We start from the raw sequence: 20,592 nt of genomic DNA, 5'->3' as shown, positions 1-20,592 counted from the left end.
CTATCTATCTATCTATCTATCTATCTATCTATCTATACATCTATCTATCATCTATCTATCTATCATTTATCTATCTACAGCTGCCTAAGCTTCAGAAGAAAATGAACTCCAAGTCAGGCTTACTTCCCTGTGTGGCCCTCTGCTCTTGGACCTTGACTCTATTATTATCCACCATATTGTTAATTTCTTTGATGCTTTCAAATACAGTTTAAAAAGACATATTTGACCAGCCAGCAGGGGAGGGCAGTTGGGGGGATCCAGGCCTGCAAGGAAAACATCCCAGGTTCTTTGTGATTCTGTACCTTAGAGAACCTAGACCCTTGTTTCTTTTCTCCTTAGAATAGTATCTTTATATTTCTTTATATGTCTACATTTATTAGTACCATTTGTGATTAATGTCTCCTCAAACACTGTTCCTTCGCCGCTTTTTCTCTATTCCTAAGGAGGACTCCAATTTATGATTTTCTAGGTATTTCCCCCTTTTATTACCTTATATCACACACACACACACACACACACACACACACACGACTGTGATTCCCTAGAACTTGAGATTAATTGGTCTGCATTCTAGAACAAGCCTAATTATTGTTTCATAATAAGTCCATATCAGGGACTATATATATATATATATATATATATATATATATATATATATATATATATATACTCTTCCTATGTCAGCCAGGTTGTTTATTTTGGATCAGTCTTCCAGTCCACTGTGACTGATTTTTTTTCCATCATCTCCATTCCCTCTGGGTAAGTTTCTAATGTTCATCATTTCACTTAGGTTTTGGTGATGCCTTGAATTTCATATACTTGTTTGTGTTTATTTGTTTTATCTTTGTTTTTGAGTACTAATGTTTCTTTTAAAAATTAGAAATCTAATTTGAGGTCCAAGAGTGATAATATCTTCTTCCAAAGGGGGTTTATGCTGACATTCTGCAGGCAGCTGTACTTTCAGTACTATCAACTATCAGCTGCATATCACTTTATTCCCATTCACGATTTAGATGATTCTAACTTTAGCTTTGGAAAATACAGTCTTTCTATTTCACGCATATTTCCCAGATTCTCAGTCCCAGCCTGGCATGTGTACCAGAACTCACCCTTTGGCTGGGCCCTGAGCTCTAACTCCAGTCTTTCTTATTTCCGTTTTGTAGCCGTCCCTTCCAGAATTGTCTGACAGCTGCCTAAGCTTCAGAAGAAAATGAACTCCAAGTCAGGCTTACTTCCCTGTGTGGCCCTCTGCTCTTGGACCTTGACTCTATTATTATCCACCATATTGTTAATTTCTTTGATGCTTTCAAACACAGTTTAAAAAGATATATTTGACCACATTTTCCAGTTGTTTTCAGCTGGAGGGCTGTTTCACATAATCTCATTCATCCGTACTGAAGTCTCTTCTGCTTTGAGGAGAAATATGTGTAAGCCTAAATTCTTATGTATCTGTAGGATGCACCACCATTGAATAATTTAAGATAGTATGCTTTTATTGAAATGTATATTCTAAATCACATTTTTGCCCAGAAACTTCAGTGCCTCCTTTGTTTTAAAAGCCCAATTGTTTTGTCTGGTCTTCCTTCTCTGTGGTCTTCTGCCACTCACCTTTCCAGCCTTACCTCCTCATGCCCTCTGCTGTTTGTTTTCACTTGCATTCACATTCACTGGTGTGCCTCTAAAAATACCTGCATTATCAGGCTTGGATTTTCCCAAAGTCCACATTCTTTTTTTAGATTAATGCACATTATTTGCATCTTTCTTTTTCAAATGCCATTTTCTATCCACAAGACTGTGATTCCCTAAAGCTTGAGATTAATTGATCTATATTGCTAGAATTATTGTGTCATGATCCATCCATATCAGGAACCCTGCTCTTTCCAAGTTGTCTTACTCAACTGAAAATTATCTGGCTGTCGATAAATGTGCTTTCCTCCCCGTATGTGCCCACTGATGTTGTAGGGACACTCAAACTGCGATTAAGCAAACTTTGTGATTGATTAAGTTCATTTTGAGCAGAAGACCAATGTTTGAAATCACTGAAGCAGAGATTATCTCGAATTATTGTTGCATAATCTTTGGTTTTGTTATGAACACATAGTAAATTTGGCATATATTTATGTAACTAAAAGTTAAAAGATAGAAATTGAATCAATCTTTAAAAGGCTTTACTAAAATATACATGTATAATGGGTTAGGAAATCATATTTGCATAATGTTACTATTAGTCATTGTAAATCAGTAGATGCATTTTTAGAGTCACTAAATCTTTAACACTCATTATCATTCCATAGTGCAAAATTGAGCAGCACTTCCTGCCAGTCTTATGTAGGATTTACCTCCTCATGGTTGAATTAGGGAAATGAAATTGCTAGGTAAGTCCATGCACAACAGTATAAGTTATAGTTATTTTTATACCATTTCTGCCTCAGATGAATATGTTGACTCTGTTCCATGAATAAGATATGGACAACACAGCGACATTTGGGAAACCATTTGTTTACTAACGAGGCATTTATAGAGTGTCTATTATGTATAAGATGCTATACTAGAGAGACAAAAGTGAGTAATATGCTGTACTTGTCTTCTACTAGCTCATACTGGAGTGTGAGGACTATGCATGGACAATTCTGATATTCTGTAATACATATAGTTCTCATTAATAATGGTGGCTCAACAAAAGACATAATGTGACATTGTTTACATTAGGATTCAGTGGAAGATAAAGTCAGAGAGAAAGCCTGGGGCCATTCCATGGATGGCCTTATATCATAGGAGTTTGAACTTTACATGTGGATAGTCGTTAGTCATTTGATGGTATTACATAGAAGAATGACACATCCTATATAATAAAGAGGCAATATGCAAATTGACCATCACTCCAACATACAAGATGACCATTCCCATGTGGTCAAAGATAGCCACCCCCTTGTGGACTCAAGATTGCCACCACAAGGTAGCCAGCAGGGGAGGACAGTTGTGGGCAATCCAGCCAGCAGGGGAGGGCAGTTGGGGCGATCCAAGCCTGCAAGGGAGGGCAGTTGGGGTGGGACCAGGTCTGTAGGGAAGGGCAATTGGGGGCAACCAGTCCTGCAGTAGAGAGCATTTAGGGGTGACCAGGCCTGCAAGGGAGTGCAGTTGGGTGGAACCAGGCCAGCAGGGGAGAATAGTTGGGGAGACAAGGTCTACAGGGGAGGGCAGTGGCAGGGACCAGGTCTGCAGGGAAAGGTAGTTGGGGACAACCAGGCCTGTAGGGGAGGGAAGTTTGGGGTGACCAGGCCTGCAAGGAAGGGCAGTTAAAGGCAACCAGGCTGGCAAGGGAGGGCAGTTAGGAGTGACTGAGCTCACAGGGGAAGGCAATTGGGGGAAACTAGGCCTAGGGGAGGGCAGTTGGGGGGACCAAGCCTGCAGGGGAGGACGGTTAGGGGCATTTGGGCAGGCATGGGAGCAGTTAGGCATCAATCAGGCTGGCAGGAGAATGGTTAGGGGGTGATCAGGTTGGCAGGCAGAGGTGTTTAGGGGCAATCAGGCAGGCAGGCGATTGGTTAGAAGCCAGCAGTCCTTGGTTGTGAGAAGGATCCCACATTGGAGAGGGTGCAGGCTGGTCTGAGGGCCACACACACACACACACACACACACACACACACGCTTCTTTTACATTCACCCTATATTCTTTCCATTGATTAGAATTTAGTGTCAACTGCAATTTAAGCAAGATGCAGATGGATTCCTCAGCCTCTGCAGTTATCACCACCCTAGTTGCCTTCACAGTACTGAGGCATATGCATTGGAATTAATCTTTATATTTTTGCTTTTATTTTTCTTATGGTATAGTTAAGAGAAAAGTTCATCATCTATTATGTTAACATCTTTACCAAAAGGGAGAGTATGGTATTAAGAAGGAGCAAAAAAGTTACATGTTTACTAAAAATAGGAGATAAGCTTATTTCTATGTATCTATGAAGTATACATTTTATCTACGTATATATTATAAATATTAAAGTTATATATTTCAATGCCCACCTAATTAACTTGTTTCAATTATCTTTCTGATACCTCACTTTTGAATGTCTGTCCCTGCTCTAAATAGTCACAATTGCATTCTTCTTTAAAACTCAAAAGTATGAAAGATCATTGATGCATGTATTAGCAAAAAGAAGAGAAATATTACAGAAGATGTTAATAGCATGCATTATAACTTGAGTAGCTCACAGAAGAAGTTAGTTATTTTATTGTGGAGTGCAACTGTGCCACGAGCAGATCATGCTCATGAATGCCATGGATAGTGAAACTTGTTAGCTAAGATGGCACCACTGTAGGCATAGGCTTGCATTTCTCTTTGGACACATAAAGCTGACAGATGCCAGGGCAGAAGTATTATATATGTCACCTTAGGCACTGATGCAAATGTTATTCTTGCTACAACACAGTTTTGCATTGTCATTGAGGAATGGAAGCAGATAAAACCAGTGAGGAGAGATATCAATGATTATTCATATTTTGGCCCCTGCCCATTTTACTCAGTGGTTAGAGTATAGGCCCACAGACTGAAGGCTCATGGGTTTGATTCCCAGCCAAGGGCATGCATCTCAGTTGCGGTCTCAATCCCTGGCCTCTGTCAGGGGCACATGTGGGACACAACCAATTGATGTGTCTTTCACATCAATGTTTTTCTTTCTCTGTCTCTCCCCATCCCTTGCACTCTCTCTAAAAATCAAGAGCAAAATATCCTTGGGTGAGGATTAACAAAAAAAAAAGCAAAAAAACACCAATAATTATTCATACTTTCTAACCACAAAACTAATCAGAAAATCCTTGACACTTCCTGAATAAAGCCATAACTCAAAATATATAAAAGTAGAAATTGCTGATTTAGTAAATCGGTTGAAAACAAGGCCTCTGGATACAAAAGCTGCTCCATTATTGACTCTTGCATAAAGCATTGTGTGGTGCTGCTCCAGTAGCTGACACTGACAGAAGTGGGCTTTGGTTTCATCATTATGGTGCAGTTTTTAAACCTTCATGTGCTTTCTGCTACCTGTCTCTGCATTTCATTCACCCTCTCCCTGAATATGTTTGAGGTTGCAACACTTTTATGTGATTATAATAGTGTTAACAAAAGTTATGATTTAGATAGCACTATTTTACATCTAATATATAATTGATACTTTTTAGATATTTGCAATATTTCATAATCAACTATCTAAATATAAAATTGGATGACTTAATTTTTATTAAATTACGCTGATTAATTTAACAGTATTAAACTCAAGATAAGATAGCTGAGCTATGTGTTGCAATTTCAATTACAAAAATGCATGCTTTTCTTAATTTTGGAAGCCCGCCAACTAGAGAATATATTAGTCAAGGAGTGCAGCAAGACAAGTCATCAAGTAAGCAATTTCTAGCTGGTCAGAAAGTCTTTATAAGGCTTATTCTTGGTCTCTACTTCATAAGAATTCACACAGTTATTTATTTTAAGTGAAAAATCACTATGAGAGAGCTATAATCCAAATATCATTGAAATTTCTATACCTATTAATTTTAGTTTATGTTCTGCTGAGTATACTTAATAAAGGCTTAGAAAACATTCATTTTCAAATAAGCTGCTAGTGGAGAATTGCCTTATTTTATGAACTTAGATTGTTTTTTACTGGCAAATGTCCAATTCGTTGTCTTTTGTTATGTTTCAATTAATTGCTTACATTTTTGTGTCAAATAGAATTTTAAAAGATGTTATAACCATTTTCTCCTGCTAGTGAACTGACCTGTTTTAAAACCATTGGGAAAATAAGCAGCTATATGTTAATAGCTATGCATAAGCAATAACTGGATACTGTCTGAGAGTTACCCCATGACCTCCTTGAACCCTGCTTGGATTTTGATTAGCATTTAGGCCCCTGGGCATTATGGGAGCCACCAGAGGATGACTTCCAGGGAAACTGAAGGCTATGCAACCAGCTGTGCTTGAAAATGCAGAAATGAATACAAAATAATCTAAAAAGCATACAGCATTAATTACTGTTAGTATTATGGCACTTTCTTCCTGGATTGTGAGAGCGATGTCTGGCCCCCCATTTAGGCCTGATCCTGGTGTGATCATGCCTAAAAGGGAGGTTGGAAATCCCTCAAGGGGTCCCAGATTGGAGAGGGTGCAGGCTGGGCTGAGGATATATATGGATATATATAGATACTAGAGATCCGGTACATGAAATTTGTGCATGGGGGGGAGGGGTGTCCCTCAGCCCAGCCTGCACCCTCTTCAATCTGGGACCCCTTGAGGGATTTCCAACCTCCCGTTTTAGGCATGATCACACCAGGATCGGGCCTAAATGGGCGGTCGGACATCCCTCTCACAATCCAGGACTGCTGGCTTCCAATAGCTCACCTGCCTCTGCCTGTTTGCCCATAACTGCTTCTGCCTGCCAGCCTGATCACCCCCTAACCACCCCCTTGCCAGCCTGATCAACACCTAACTGCTCCCTGGCTGGCTTGATTGTCCTTAACTGTCCTCCCCTGCAGACCTGGTTGCCCACAACTGACCTCCCTTGCTAGCCCAGTCACCTCTAACTGCCCTTCCCTGCTGGCCTGGCCCTGCACTAACTTGCCCTCTGCTGGCCTGGTCCCCTGCAACTGCCCACCCCTGCTGGCCTGGTCTCTCCCAACTGTCCTCCTTTGCTGATCCAGTCACCCATAATTGCCCTCCCTGCTGGCCTGATCACCCACAACTGCCCTCCACTGCAGGCCTTGTGCCACCCCCCCCCCCCCCACTATCCTCCCCTGCAGGATGCCCTCTACTGTAGGCTTGGTCCCCCTCCAACTGCCCTCCCTTGCAGGCCTGGTTTCTCCCCCCCCAACTTCTCTCCCCTGCAGGCCTGGTCCCCCTCAGCTGCTCTGCCCTGTAGGCCTTGTCACCCCTAACTATTCAAAACTGCCCTCCACTGCAGGCCATCTTGTGGTGGCCATCTTGTGTATAGATGGGGGCAGCCATCTTATGTCTTGGAGTGATGGTCAATTTGCATATTACTCTTTTATTAGGTATAATAAATATAGGCATAGGTGTAGATAGAGATATAGCATAGATAGACCATATATACATTATGTTATATGGATACTTTACTATGTATTTTTGTGTGAATATAAGTCATAACTAAATAGTGTCTCATCCCCTGGATGCATGTTGTTCTATAATTCAATTAATCATTTTTATTGGAATTTAGGTGTTTGAAGTACTTTACTATCCTAATTAGACTGGACAGAGGTAGTTAGGGGCAATCAGTTAGGCAGGCAAGTGGTTAGGGACAATGAGACGGGCAGGCAGGTAAGCAGTTAGGAGTCAGTGTCCCAGATTGCAGGAGGGTTGAGGGGACCCCCCACTAATAAATTGGGCATTGGGCCTCTACTAATAAATAATGAATAATGGTTCATAGATATATAAGCCTCCAGGTAAATTAACCTGAATATTTTTTAGAACACATTTTTAGAAATAAACTTACAGGTAGAAGGTATTTAGTCATTTTTAAATATGTTTGGTACATATACCCAAATTTATTTATCATAATTTTAGATCATTTTATATTACTGGTTGCAGTGTGCGAGAGTACCTGTATCAGTGCCTCTCAACAATTTCATCATTTAAAAATATAGTTATCAATTTTCAAAAGAATAACATGTCTTGTTATTTTAATTTTTATTCTTTAATTATTAGTAATGTCTTTTTTTTATGTATTTACTGACTCTTTTATGAGTTACTTGTAGATCCATAATCTCAGTGTCTTTTCTCCTACAGAATTAATTTTTATGATTTATTTTAAAAATATCTTTATATGCAAATTATATTATTACTTTAACATGAACATTTTCTGGGCAGTTTTTGCTTTTATTCCATTTTGTAAGCTTAAAAAATATTTAATAATTTACTTAGAAATGGCTTCAATATTTCAAGGTCATATAAATATTGACTTATATTTGCTTTCTAGATCTTTTATGATATTATTTTTAAAAAAATGGAACTCTAACCCATCTGTAATTAATTTGAGAGTAAGATAAGATGCAATAGTCTACCTTTTCTTCTCAAATAGATTTACTAGTTTTTACAGCTCTTACTGAAGAATTCATATTGAGACTTCTGGAGACTTCAGTCATCAAAAATCTAGACTTAGCCTGGCTGGTGTGGCTCAGTAGTTGAGTGTTGATCTATGAACCAGGAGGTTATGGTTCAATTCCTGGTCAGGATGCCATGGTTGTGGGCTTGATCCCCAGTGTAGGGAATGCAGGAGACAGCCGATTAATTATTCATTCTTTTTCAACTCTGTCCCTCTCTCCCTCTCTCTTCCTCTCTGAAATCAACACAAATGTATTTTTTAAAAATGTAGACTTACACCACACGGAAGCCAGCAACATGGGTTTGCACAGGAGACAAAGACTTATATTAACAATCTACTAAGAGAACTTATAAGCCTACTCTTCAGTCCCTGTTTTTAAGTCAAGCACATTTTTTTTATGTCTGCTCTATTGGTTAATGGAACAAGTAAACAAGTTAGTCTAGAAATACACTTTGAATATATAATGAACTAGAGGATTTCCAAGTGATAGTGTATTGAGTATACATTTTATTTTGTTAGTCTTTATGCTTAAGCCTACTTTGAAATCGGTCAAAGAATGACTCAGTGATAGCTTTAGAATGCATTAAAACTACTTTGCTTGATATAATCATATAAAAGTAGAAAGTTTAAAGAATAGCTACTTTAGGCGTATTACATCAAAATTTTTAAATACATGTGAAAACAGCATTTTTCAAGTGCAATTCTTCTCAAAGCAACGAAGGTCCCAGTAATGCAAACAAGTGTAAAGGTCAAGAAATGGAACAAATACATAAGTAAGGAAGGAAGACTTGCCCTGACTCACTCATTTTCATACTTAGACTGTGAATATCAGTTAGCTCAATCAAGTCTTGCTGATAATGTCAGCTGCCAGTCATTCCCAGGCAGTGATGCATGAAGTTCATCAGCAGGCAATGGACCACCCGAAGCGATGAGTGAAATAATGAGGGCACAGGAGTCAGGACAAAACTCCTCTATTTCTGGTAATTTCCTCTTCACAGGGGGACTTAAGACCAGAAGAGAGCAAGCACATTAAAATTTGTCTTAATGTAGTTATTTAATTTAGTGTCTATCTTCAAACATGCATCTTTTAGCCCTGTACTTTTGAAAAGTAATATAAAAGACCATCGATTGATCATTATATTTACAACCGTATGGGTCAGTATAATCAGCATTATAGCCGCTGCAAGAATAAACCCCCCAGATCCCAAGTGCTTTTGCAAAAGTTCCTTCTTCACCTGGAGGTGGCGTGACTCCTCTGTGCGGCTCTCCCCGATGCAGTGGCTCAGGAATGTGGGCAGCCACTCGGTAGCTGGGCCGTCAGGACACAGGTCTTTACAGTCACTGAGGTGGAGGAATAGCAAGGGTGAGCAGAGTTGGGATGTTTAAAGTTGGGACTGGAAGTGGCTTACATCATTTCTACTCTTATCCTCCTTTTAGAACCGAATCCCTTTACAGCTCAGTTTAAAGGCAAGGAAGACTAAGGAATGTAGCAGAGGTCACAATAATCTCTGGGACACCTACCGGAGATTGTCATTTCAATCTAGGCCTTTACCTGTAATGTGTATAGTTAAGCCATGGTTTAAATACACTAGGTGCAAATGGCCAGCATTTAATACGTACAGGGCTAATTTCCTTACATACATTACTTTATTTGAAAACTTAAGTAAAATAATGCATGTGTTTGGCAAACTATTAAGAGGTAAGGGGAGGTATAATATAAAAAGTAATTCTCTTCCCTTTGGTCAGATAATTTATTAGATCCAATGGTGGCCACTGTTCAGATTTTCTCTCTTTTTCTAAAAATAAATGTCAGTGCCTCTTAATTGTATTACTTAATTGGTCAGAGTTGTAAAACACTGACCTATCACAGCATATTAATTGAGAGCTTAGCTTTGTGCTCCAATTGTGCCTTGTCAATACAAAAAAAACACAAAAATGATAATGATTATGTAGTTTGAAAGAATTGTTAACCATTTATTTTTCTTCCTCTATTTACTATGCATTTCCTTCTTTATTTGTAACATTTTTTAAAATATATTTTTATTGATTTTTTACAGAGAGGAAGAGAGAGGGATAGAGAGATAGTCAGAAACATCAATGAGAGAGAATCATTGATCAGCTGATTCTTGCACACCCCCTACTGGTACATGCCCTTGACCAGAATCGAACCCGGGATCTTTCAGTCCGCAGGCCGACGCTCTATCCATTGAGCCAAACCGATTTTGGCTATTTGTAACATATTGATCTCACTGATCCTGCCTGCTTCCTTGGCTCTGTCTCCTGGAATGTCTCAGTATATAGGCTGGGTGATTATATAAGAGGTCTTATGCTTTGCTTTTGTAAGTACATCTGTGTTTAGATAGGATTACTGTTAGTAGGCCTTTGCTGATCTTGTAAATAATCTTTTAAATTGTTGAGTTATCATTATATTTTTCTATATTTTTATCTCTGACGTTAAATAGGTTGTAGTTATTAGGTTTTATTAAAACTAGTTGATTAGACTTTATTAAATGTATAATTGTATCAGTTTTATATAATGATTAGTTTAATAGTGCTTGTAGAAATTGCTATAGATAGTAAGTTTATGCTTCTGGATATTTCCATGGAGTCAAAAATTATATAAGACTGGATTCTGATCCTCCTTTCTATATTTTCCAACATAATTATGTAGCCTACTTCCATTTACAACCCAAGCTACATTATTAAATGAAGCATCATCACAACATAGAAAAATGGGCACAAGGCATATGCAATTCAGAAAAATGAAGTACAAAAGACAAGAAATACAAAAATAGTTTAACCTAATTAGTTAATTTAAGAAACATAAATGAATACAGTTTTATATATGAACTAGCAACAAATTTTCTATAGAATTCTTATCTTAAGGATATGATTTTTTTATTTATTATTTTGTCTATACTATTCTCATACTAATATACAAATAGAGTAATAATGTGAAAATGCAGTGATACAATGCAAAATGAAAACTGGAGGGTGGATCATAGAGTATGATCTCAATTCTTTAAAAATTTACAAAAGAGGCAGATAAATTATTAAACCAAAGTGTATTAGTAATTACATCTGGGTGCCAAGAACAAGGTTGCTTTTAATTTTCTTTTGTGTAGTGTTATGAAATGCATGAAATTTCTATATGAATACTCTATCTAATAAAGAGGGAATTTGCTAATTGACCGTCCTGCCATCACAAAAGATGGCAGCACCCAGAGCCAATAAAGAGTGAATATGCTAATTAACTGCCACACCCACAAAGATGGTGGTGCCCACAGCCAATTAGAAGGGGATATGCTAATTGACTGCCACACCCTCAAAGGTGGCAGTGCCCACAGCCACAAGATAATAAACTAGATAGTGCTCAGCTCCCTCAACCCCCTCAGGGTGGCAGGAACACAACAAGGCTGGGCCCCGGGCCCAGCTGCTCGGCAGGCCTGCCTCTAGAGGCCCCCTCCCTCAGTCCCCACCCCTCCCCAGGGCTGCCCGAGGCTTGTGCTGCTGGCAGTGGCAGCAGCAGAGGTGTGATGGGGCATCGCCTTCCCCTGATCACCTGGTCACCTCCCGCCCCTGAGGGCTTCTGGTCTGTGAGAGAGGGGCAGGTTGAGCTGAGGGACCCCACCTCCAGTGAATGAATTTTCATGCACTGGGCCTCTAGTGTATTATATGTTAATAGGAAAAATACTTATAAACTTTTCTAGCTCTGAGCATATATTGAAGGATCTAATGCAATCTCTATGAGGGCAAGTGTTTTTATCTGCTTGGTTCATCGATGGATCCCCAATGCCTAGAGTAATGTTCAATAAAGTACCACTTTTAAATGTTTTTTCAATAAATAAATGCACAAAGGAATGATATGCCTCCCTCTCTAAAGGCAGTTTTAAAGCCTTAAATATAAGAGGATTATTTTCTCTTCCTGTAGAGATGTGCAATTAACTTATCCTTCATTAAGTGTTAATTAAGTGCCTTTTTATAGTGTGCCTTCTTAGCACTGAGGAGAAATTATCTTTGATCTCCAGTTAGAGTTTGCTTTATGGAGAGGGAGTCGACCTGTACATACCACACATGGATTCTAATGAATGAGAGACTTAAAATAATTGTGACAGACTTAAAATAATTTTACCTCCAGTAAGTGCCTTTAAGTTGACCCTATGTCCTCAGATTTAAAAGAAGAAAATCATAATTTGTCAATTAGCAAATGGTATTATTTTGTTACTCAATGAAATTGTTTTTAGTTTACCACTTATAGAGTATAAATAGAATATAAGAATAATTGCAGATTTTGCTCACATTACTATTGGTAACTGAAGCTTCTTGAAAAAGGATGATTGGATAATATAAGACAACACTATATTGTGCTTCTTGGAATTCAATACAGGGATGTTTTAAAATAATTTTTACAATGTAGCATTCAGTTTAGACTTATGCAAATAGATGTGTCTTTAAAAATTTATCTCTCTGTTTTTTGCACAATTTCTCAAAGCTAAAAGAGGAAATGAAGGACTTGAAGGTAAATCCTGAGGGAATATATTAGTAATGTTTATGTTGTCATTTAATATTAAATAAGTCAGTATTAATGTGTTCTGTGATATGGCTATTTTACACTTAACTCTTGCTTTATTTTTTCTCTAGGATTCAGAATTTCCCACAGATATGCAACCATATATAAGCCGGTGTTTACCTAGAGGGAATGATTCTCCAGCCAAATTCGACTACCTGCTGAGTACCATATTTAGACTTCATGATCTTCCAGTGAGCTGGTAGGATTCTCGATGTTTTATTAATGCCTTTGAGACTTTATTGTCCTGTTTCGATTGTGGTGCTCTTACAGCCAGTTATGGTTGAAGCCGTTTGCTGTAAAGCCCATTTCCAGAATACGTATCATAATAATGAAAGAATCTGCTGTTGCAAAAATCTTAAGACTTTCTGGATTAGTCGTTTGGTGGTGGTACCAACTTAAGTGCTCTGCTATGGGTATGTGTTGTAGAGGTTGCTGTTCTGGCTTGAACTGAAGCACAAGCTGTTCGTAGAGAAGTTTGTGGGATTTACTATAAAGATAGGATCTCAGCAACTTGTAATTGATTTGTTAATTTTACTTAAAAGTTTGTCTCTCTATATTTTTTTATCATTAACAAATCTTTTGTTTTATTTATTTTTAAAGACTATAGTTTTGTGGGCCATAATCACATTGATTTAAAGACAATACTTATTACTTTGCATTTATTTAAAATGACGTTATTTTATGCCCTAGCCGGTTTGGCTCAGTGAATAGAGCATCGGACTGTGGACTTAAGGGTTCTGGTTTAGAATCAGGTCAAGGGCTCATGCCCAGGTTAAGGATAGATCGTTGGTAGGGGGTGTGCAGGAGGCAGCTGATCAATAATTCTCTCTCATCATTGATGTTGCTATCTCTCTCTCTCCTTCTTCCTTTCTCTTTGAATTCAATAAAACAATAATTAAAATATTTTATGAATCTGCATATTTATATTTATATAAAATTTTGAAATTTAGAAAAAAAATCTTATGATTAGAGTTTTGAGGAAAAAAACTTTCTGTGGAGAATCTATAAATATACATTCTATCATATAGTTCTGTGGCACATTAAAATATCAGTGATCAATTTTTGAAGATGATCTTGAATATATCATTTTGATTATGGTTTAGGTAAGTAATATTACTTTCTTGCATTTGTTCATATAATTCCAAGTTTATGTCATCAATCTTCAAGAAATGTGAGATTTGTACAAAAACACATGGCAAACATTATTAATTGCTCAATGAGGACTAGTGTCTCGGAATAGGATATAAACCTACTGTAATACCTTACACACATTTACCTGTGGTATTTTGTTTTCATTTACAAAGTTTCCTCTGCTCTGGATGACTATGTGTAATCTACTTTCAAAACACTAGCTGTTTGATTTTTCCATATAGCAAGGATATTGTCCATGGTACCTGAACTTCAGAGCACGGCAGACATGACCTTAACTGCCAGGGTCAGAACCAGTAGGTTAGTGAATTAAAGAGTTCTGTTAGTAAGGGAAACCAGAAAGATGGATGCATTCACACCTCTGTATGCTATTTTGACTTATCAGTGTATTTGCATTCCCATGCCAGTCTTTTGACATAAGGCCATGGCCTTTTCTTTAAGTAAATATTGGTGCGAATTCCACATCATATTTCTTGCACAAACACTCACTTCCCACCAATTCTACGTCTGTGAGAACTGATGATGATGATGGCAGCCGCCCCCAGCAAATTTTAGATTTCTGCCTGATCTACAGTTTAGTGATGCCTGATCTACAGTTTAGATTTTGTGGGTTCTTTAATCCGAAGCAGGAACTTTAGTCACTCAGCAGATGATCTTCCTACCTTTCCATGGCGTAACTTTAATTTTTACTAACAGCAATTTTCCTCATTGCAATCGTATTTCACCACCTTGACTAATCTTACATTGCTCACAATCTCAAGCATGTGTGGCTTACAGGAGATTTGGGAACAGACTCCTTGGACTCCTTGTGGTCCTGGACCTTGGCTGGCGGGAGGAGCCTGTGCTGGTCTAGTTGGCTGTCCTCTGAGAGCGCTGAGCAGTGAGCACAGCTCGTGTGTTTTACAGACAGAATGGGAAAGGTTGGCCAAGCCAACCATTAAGTGAAGGAAAAAAGCTCATGTTAAAGGACAATGTGGAGAAGAGAAAGAAAGAAACATAACTCTTGGTCAGCAAGAAAAACTGGAATTTAGATTAATCCATTTTTAGCCTTTGGAAATACAGTTGCTCTGATAACCACGACTACAACCGAAGCAGTAAGTTACCTGCCACGTTAGGAGAGAAGGCTCTGGTATTACGCGTTTAGCAGTGACAAAACTCTTACTCGGCTCTGAAACTGGTCTTGTCAGTCATTGGCCACTTCTGTGCCTGCCACCGTGGCCACTTGCCTGTCAGATCTCATTTCCTTCACCTTTCGGCCACAGTCAGCACAAAAACTGCGGTCAGCCACCCCTGCTTTCCTCTCCTGACCCATTATTTGCAGGGTCCTGTCTCCCTGCTGACTCCCAGGCCGTCCAGCAGGGCCTTCAGAGGCTGATCCTCTCTGCCGTGCTTCTGGCTGATGGTACATGGCCCTGGGCTCAGCTCACAGCTTCATTCACTCTCTACAGTCTCCCAGGAAGCCTCCTCCATCCTCAGGCTTTAAGCAGGTTCCAAAGGATGCTCATCCCTGTGGTGGGAACACTGCCATTGGCATTGCTCCGAGCTTGAGCATCCACTAGGCTTCTCTCAATTATTAGGTCAGAAATAACACTCCTTTTCTTCCCCCCAAACCAGCTCTTCTAATCTTCCTCATTTTGGCAAGAAGAAAGTGTGAACTTACACGAGTTTATTAGAACTAAAAGCCTCGGTGTCATTATGAATTCTTATTCTTTCACTCCACAGTTCCCATTAAATCTACCAGGAGGTCTGACGGGCTCTTACTCTAGAAAATATTCACATTTTTTTCACTCCCCTTTGTATTTCTCTGGTCATCTCTCATATTAAATTACAAGTCTACTAATTTCCCTTCACCATACCCCACAGTAATTCACTAACTTCACAATGGCCAAATGGATGGTTTGAAAATGTAAATCAGATTAAAATGTTTCCTGCTTTAAGTACAATAATGTCTCTCCCTTGTTTAGAATATAATTTAATTTTTGGCTGCTGACTACCTCTCTTTGTGTTGGCCACATGCTCTCGTGTCCTCCATTGCCCAGTGCTTGTGTGAGCTGCCCATAATGTAGTTTGTGCTAGTATTATTCCATACGCTTCCACAGAAATGACAACCGAAAAAAAAAAAAGTGGCTAAGTAGTATTTAATGCCAAAATAATGGACATTATTCAAATGTAATTTTTTACCATAGGTGAATGTAAAAGCTTATTGTTTGGGCTGTGAATTATGTGTTTTCAAGAAACCAATAGTTATATTTTAAAATGTAAGTTTTAAAATTAAATATTTAATTCTTTTTATATAATTTAGAAAATTTAATTTGTATTTTACAATACATATTTATTTATTTAAATATATTTTTATTGAATTCAGCCAGGACGGGAGAAGGTGAGAGAGATAGAAACATCAATGATGAGAGAGAATTGGCTGCCTCCTGCATACCCACTCTGGGGATCAACCCTACAACCTGGCATGCGCCCTTGACCAGAATCAAACCAGGGACCCTGTAGTCCACAGGCCAACACTCTATCCACTGAGCGAAACCAGCTAGGGCTACAAGGCATATTTATAATAAGCTTAATCATATTATAAGTTTTATGATGCTTATGTCCCCCAAACAAATAAGCAACTATGAGCAAAGTGTAATATTTAAATTTTGAATTATGGGAGGTAAAGAATGTAGTTTCTTGAAGCTATGAGAAAATTATCTTTAGGAGGACAATAATTACATGCAGATAAAAATAATAATCATCACTTATCAGTAATAGACAAAATAAGTTAAAACCTTTTCTAAAACATAAAGATATTATTGATACTTTTATTTTGTAATTTACTATCTGCTGGTTTGGTAGTTTTTGTTTTTTTTTTATCAAAGTATTAACATATTCAGTTAGCCTTCATTAATTAGGATAATATTTATATCATTAACTTTTAAAAAGGAAGAGGCACATGAATTTATAGTAAGTGTAAACATATATTTAATGACCTCTTTATCTTTTTTTTTATTCCATGACTAAGAAGATCATTTATATAGAAGAGTAGATCTTTAATATATTTTATATTGTCTTTAGTGCCCTTGTATGTATCTATCTTCAGCTTTGAATTAAGTTTGTTTAGACTTTTTGGGTCTTTTAACAGCTGTTATCTTCTAGATGTTCTGATTTGTTTTTTGTTTTGTTTTGCTTTTGGTTAACTTACAGCTAAAATTATGGAAAGGTCTTTTCATTGGTCACAGATGATGCACAAAACATTTTCAATTCCCGTATTTCATAGACTCAGAGAGACCCATAGCTGCCCTTCTGGATTATAATGGTTTTTCATTCTATTTTAATTATCTAGATCCATAGTAATAACCACAATGACCTACAAGAAGGCATCATTTGACATATTAAAATTATATATAACAGTTACTTGTAGTGCCAACAATGCATAATAATCCCACCTATTAAGTAGGCCTGGTAAAAGTGCAACTGTATTTCTGAGAACATAGTTTCAATTTTTGAATAAAAAGCAACCAAGTCATTCAGTTTTTGCATAAAACTTTTTCTGGAGTATATTATGATAAGGCAAGTCAAATTTCCTTGGAATGACAATGCAATAATAATATTCCAGTAAATATAGAAGCCATCTCTCACTCTACCTTGTTGCTTAGCTACTTTCTGGTATGTCCTGTTACCTGCTGTGCAATAGGAGAGAGGAAAGTTAAAGGCACAGGATAATCTTTATAGTACAGAATGTAAGTGAGGATGCTTTAAGACAAGTACCAATATACCTCTCTTCTCTTTAACAATTTGTTTACTATTTCAGACAACATTATACTCACACAGGTACTTGTAATTCACTTTCCATAACCATCGGTAGAAAGACTTGCCAAGTACTAGTAATTAGTGGTTCTAGCAATTTCTGCCATTACTTGGTGGGGTGCTTCACCTAAACTTGCAAGACCTTGTCTTTAATGCACATGGAATGGTATCTCATAATTTACTTTTTTATCCCTCTGTTCACAATTATCTGGTGAATGGGTTGTGAACATCAGCGGTTGTATTGATAGGTTTAGATCTTAAACCAATTTTGGCATTTTTTTTTATATGGCCATGACTAGGATGACATTGTCACGTTAATTTTATATTTTTATGTCAATACTGTTTTATAATCTAAGAGTAATAAAAAATTTACTAGATTTATGAACCTGACATACATAACACTGTTTATGCTCTGAACTTTAATTTAAACTACTGACATTCTCACAAAGCGATAACCATTAACTCAGAGTATCTCATAAAATAGGGCATTTTAACCTGCATGTCTTGTGAGCATCTCAAACTTAGCATATCTCAAAACCAATTAATTTCCTCTTTCCATCATCTCTTCCCCTTTCCACCCTCCCCTTCTTCTTTCCCCCCATTTTATTAGTGTAATTATCATGCATATAGCGACTTAAAATGATCTGTGGATCCTTATCACTTACTATCATATTTAGCCAATCACTTAACTCTGTATTTTACATTCAGTTTGATTTGGACAGCCATTCATTTCTATCAAGTCCATCATCTGTCATTTAGGCTTCTCCAACAACTCCTTACTTGTCTCTCTCTGTCTTCAGTTTCTCGAAAACAAATTTATCCTCTCTACTACCATTATAGTAATCTTTCTAGAATGATTAATCTTATTTTTGTTTTAAAATCTTTAATTATTAATATATGTCAAGCTTTCAAGATACACCAAACTTCCTTTCTGTTCTCTTGGTACTATGATAGATATAATAAATACTACAATATATATAAGATAGGGGCACAAAAACATTTATTTATGTGTCCCTGTATCCCAACCCTTCAACAAGGATCTTGAGGGCATACATCATGTTTCATTATGAATAACCCCTGACATATAGGAGGTGCCTAGTATAAGCTGAAGGAATGAGTGTTTGAATTGAGTGAAAATATTGTGTGCAGTTATAGTTCTATAGCCATCTTTTAAAAATATATTATCCACTTTTAAGTATCACCTGATGTCACCATGTTCTTTAATTTGTCCAGTGATTTCTTTGAGTATCTTCTGGGGATGGGTTTCATTCTTTGGCTGCCTTCTCAATGTGCATCACCATCTAATTTTTATAACCCTTCCCTTTAGTTTTCTTCATTTGACATAAAAAATGTCATGTTGACATGACCTTAAAATGTTCTGAAAGGCACCATTTTGGTAGAATGTTTGACAGTGAAGCAACCATTGCTCCTTGCTCTTCATCTCCTTCAGGTCTAATTTAGCCATAATGACACATAAGTATTCTGAGATGAGATTGCTTTTTTCTTTTTGTAGGAGCCTCATGAAAAGGCTGAGAACCCATATATGGAAGCCATAGGAATGTTGCAGGAACAGCTTAGAGACAAGAGCTCCAACTTCCTTGTTTGTAGGAGATTTTTCTAGTAGCTTGGTGCTACTCTTAAAATAAATCATAGAATAAGAATACTTTTGTGACAAGAAATAAAGGGACATTTTTAAAATACATGTGAATTAGTAAAATCTAGAAGTTTAAGAGTTTTTAAAAAAATAAACTGTGGTAATAGAAACACAAAGCATCTTTAAATTCCAATCAAGGAAAGTTTTTAGGAAATGAAGTTGAAAGATATCTGATAAAAGAAATTAGAATATTAAATAATTAAAAGAAGAATCCAGAAAATAGAAAATCTAAACAAGAAGGTTAAAAATAAGAATGGTATTTAGTGTGAAAATAAGGACAGTGGTGATACCTTTGGATAACTTATAAACAAAAATACTTACTAGAAAATAAAAAGAAGACAAGGTGGAAATAGGGAGACTAAAAAGAAAAGATACAGTGGACCAGTTGAAATTGGGAAAAAAATAATTTAAAACAACCAACCCAAATCAATGTAATTGGGAATAATAATAATAAAAAAATGTTGCTCTTCGGTGATAACTTTGCACATTTTGTAAAAATGTAAGACAATAAGGCAGAAAACAGGGAGTATATAAAAAACTTCAAGATATAAGTGAATATTGGATTCTGGCTAAATGCCCAAATGGAGATGTTTAAGATGTACATCTGTTTAAGAGCCTTTGAATAAATTGCATTTGTCTTTCACCCTGACCTGTGTCCACCTCTCATTGAGACACAGACTTGCCCTTGTTGGCCCCCTGGACATGACATCAAAGTGACTCTACATCACTTCTTATCAAAATTCCTCCTTTGCCTTTTTCACATATGGCCCCACTGTTACCCCTGCAAGGTCACTCAGACTCTTGGTGGTTGAAGCTCTCCCCCATCTTACCTCCTGCTGTGATATCAGCTCTCTCTGCACTTGGGCTCCTTTTGCAACTTTCCTGATGGTCATTATAGAGGCTATTTATCACCGAGGCCCATGCTGAGATCCCATCTGCTACCAGTGTTAAGTTGGGACATTTCATTTTGAGTATGACAACGCAAATTGGTTAAGAAATGAAAGGGAATTTCTGGATCAATTAACTGAAAACCTGAGAACTAGGAATGTCTTCATATCCAGCTTGATTCACTATTTAAAAACATTGCCAAGTACTTGATTTCATGGTTTTTATGGTACGCCATTTGTATAAGCGTTGTCCTAAGGCTCCAATCTCTCCTTTCCCGGTAGCAAAGTGATTGAGACAGTTCTAGACTTCATATTCTTTCATGGAGCCATCTAAAGACAGAGGGTCCTCCTTCCATATCCCTCAAAGGAAAAGTTCTCTTTCCTGCGAGTTTGGGCAAATGCCTCCCAGTGTTTTATTGATTGACTGCATTG

The 20,592-nt window shown here is 37.4% G+C and overlaps 1 protein-coding gene across 1 annotated transcript in view; it reads left to right on the top strand.

The window, feature by feature from the left end:
• SPAG16 (sperm associated antigen 16) overlaps positions 1–20,592 on the top strand; it is a 560,091-nt gene that overhangs the window by 57,268 nt on the left and 482,231 nt on the right. Inside the window, exon 10 of the mRNA XM_036422106.2 lies at positions 12,747–12,874. Within this exon, the coding sequence (XP_036277999.1) occupies positions 12,747–12,874 (128 nt within the window). The remainder of the gene's footprint in view (positions 1–12,746; positions 12,875–20,592) is intronic.

Source organism: Pipistrellus kuhlii, unplaced genomic scaffold (genome assembly GCF_014108245.1).
Source record: "Pipistrellus kuhlii isolate mPipKuh1 unplaced genomic scaffold, mPipKuh1.p scaffold_m20_p_7, whole genome shotgun sequence".
NCBI lineage: Eukaryota > Metazoa > Chordata > Mammalia > Chiroptera > Vespertilionidae > Pipistrellus > Pipistrellus kuhlii.
The sequence above is the reverse complement of the archived record's forward strand: the minus strand, read 5'-3'. Positions and strand labels throughout refer to the sequence as shown.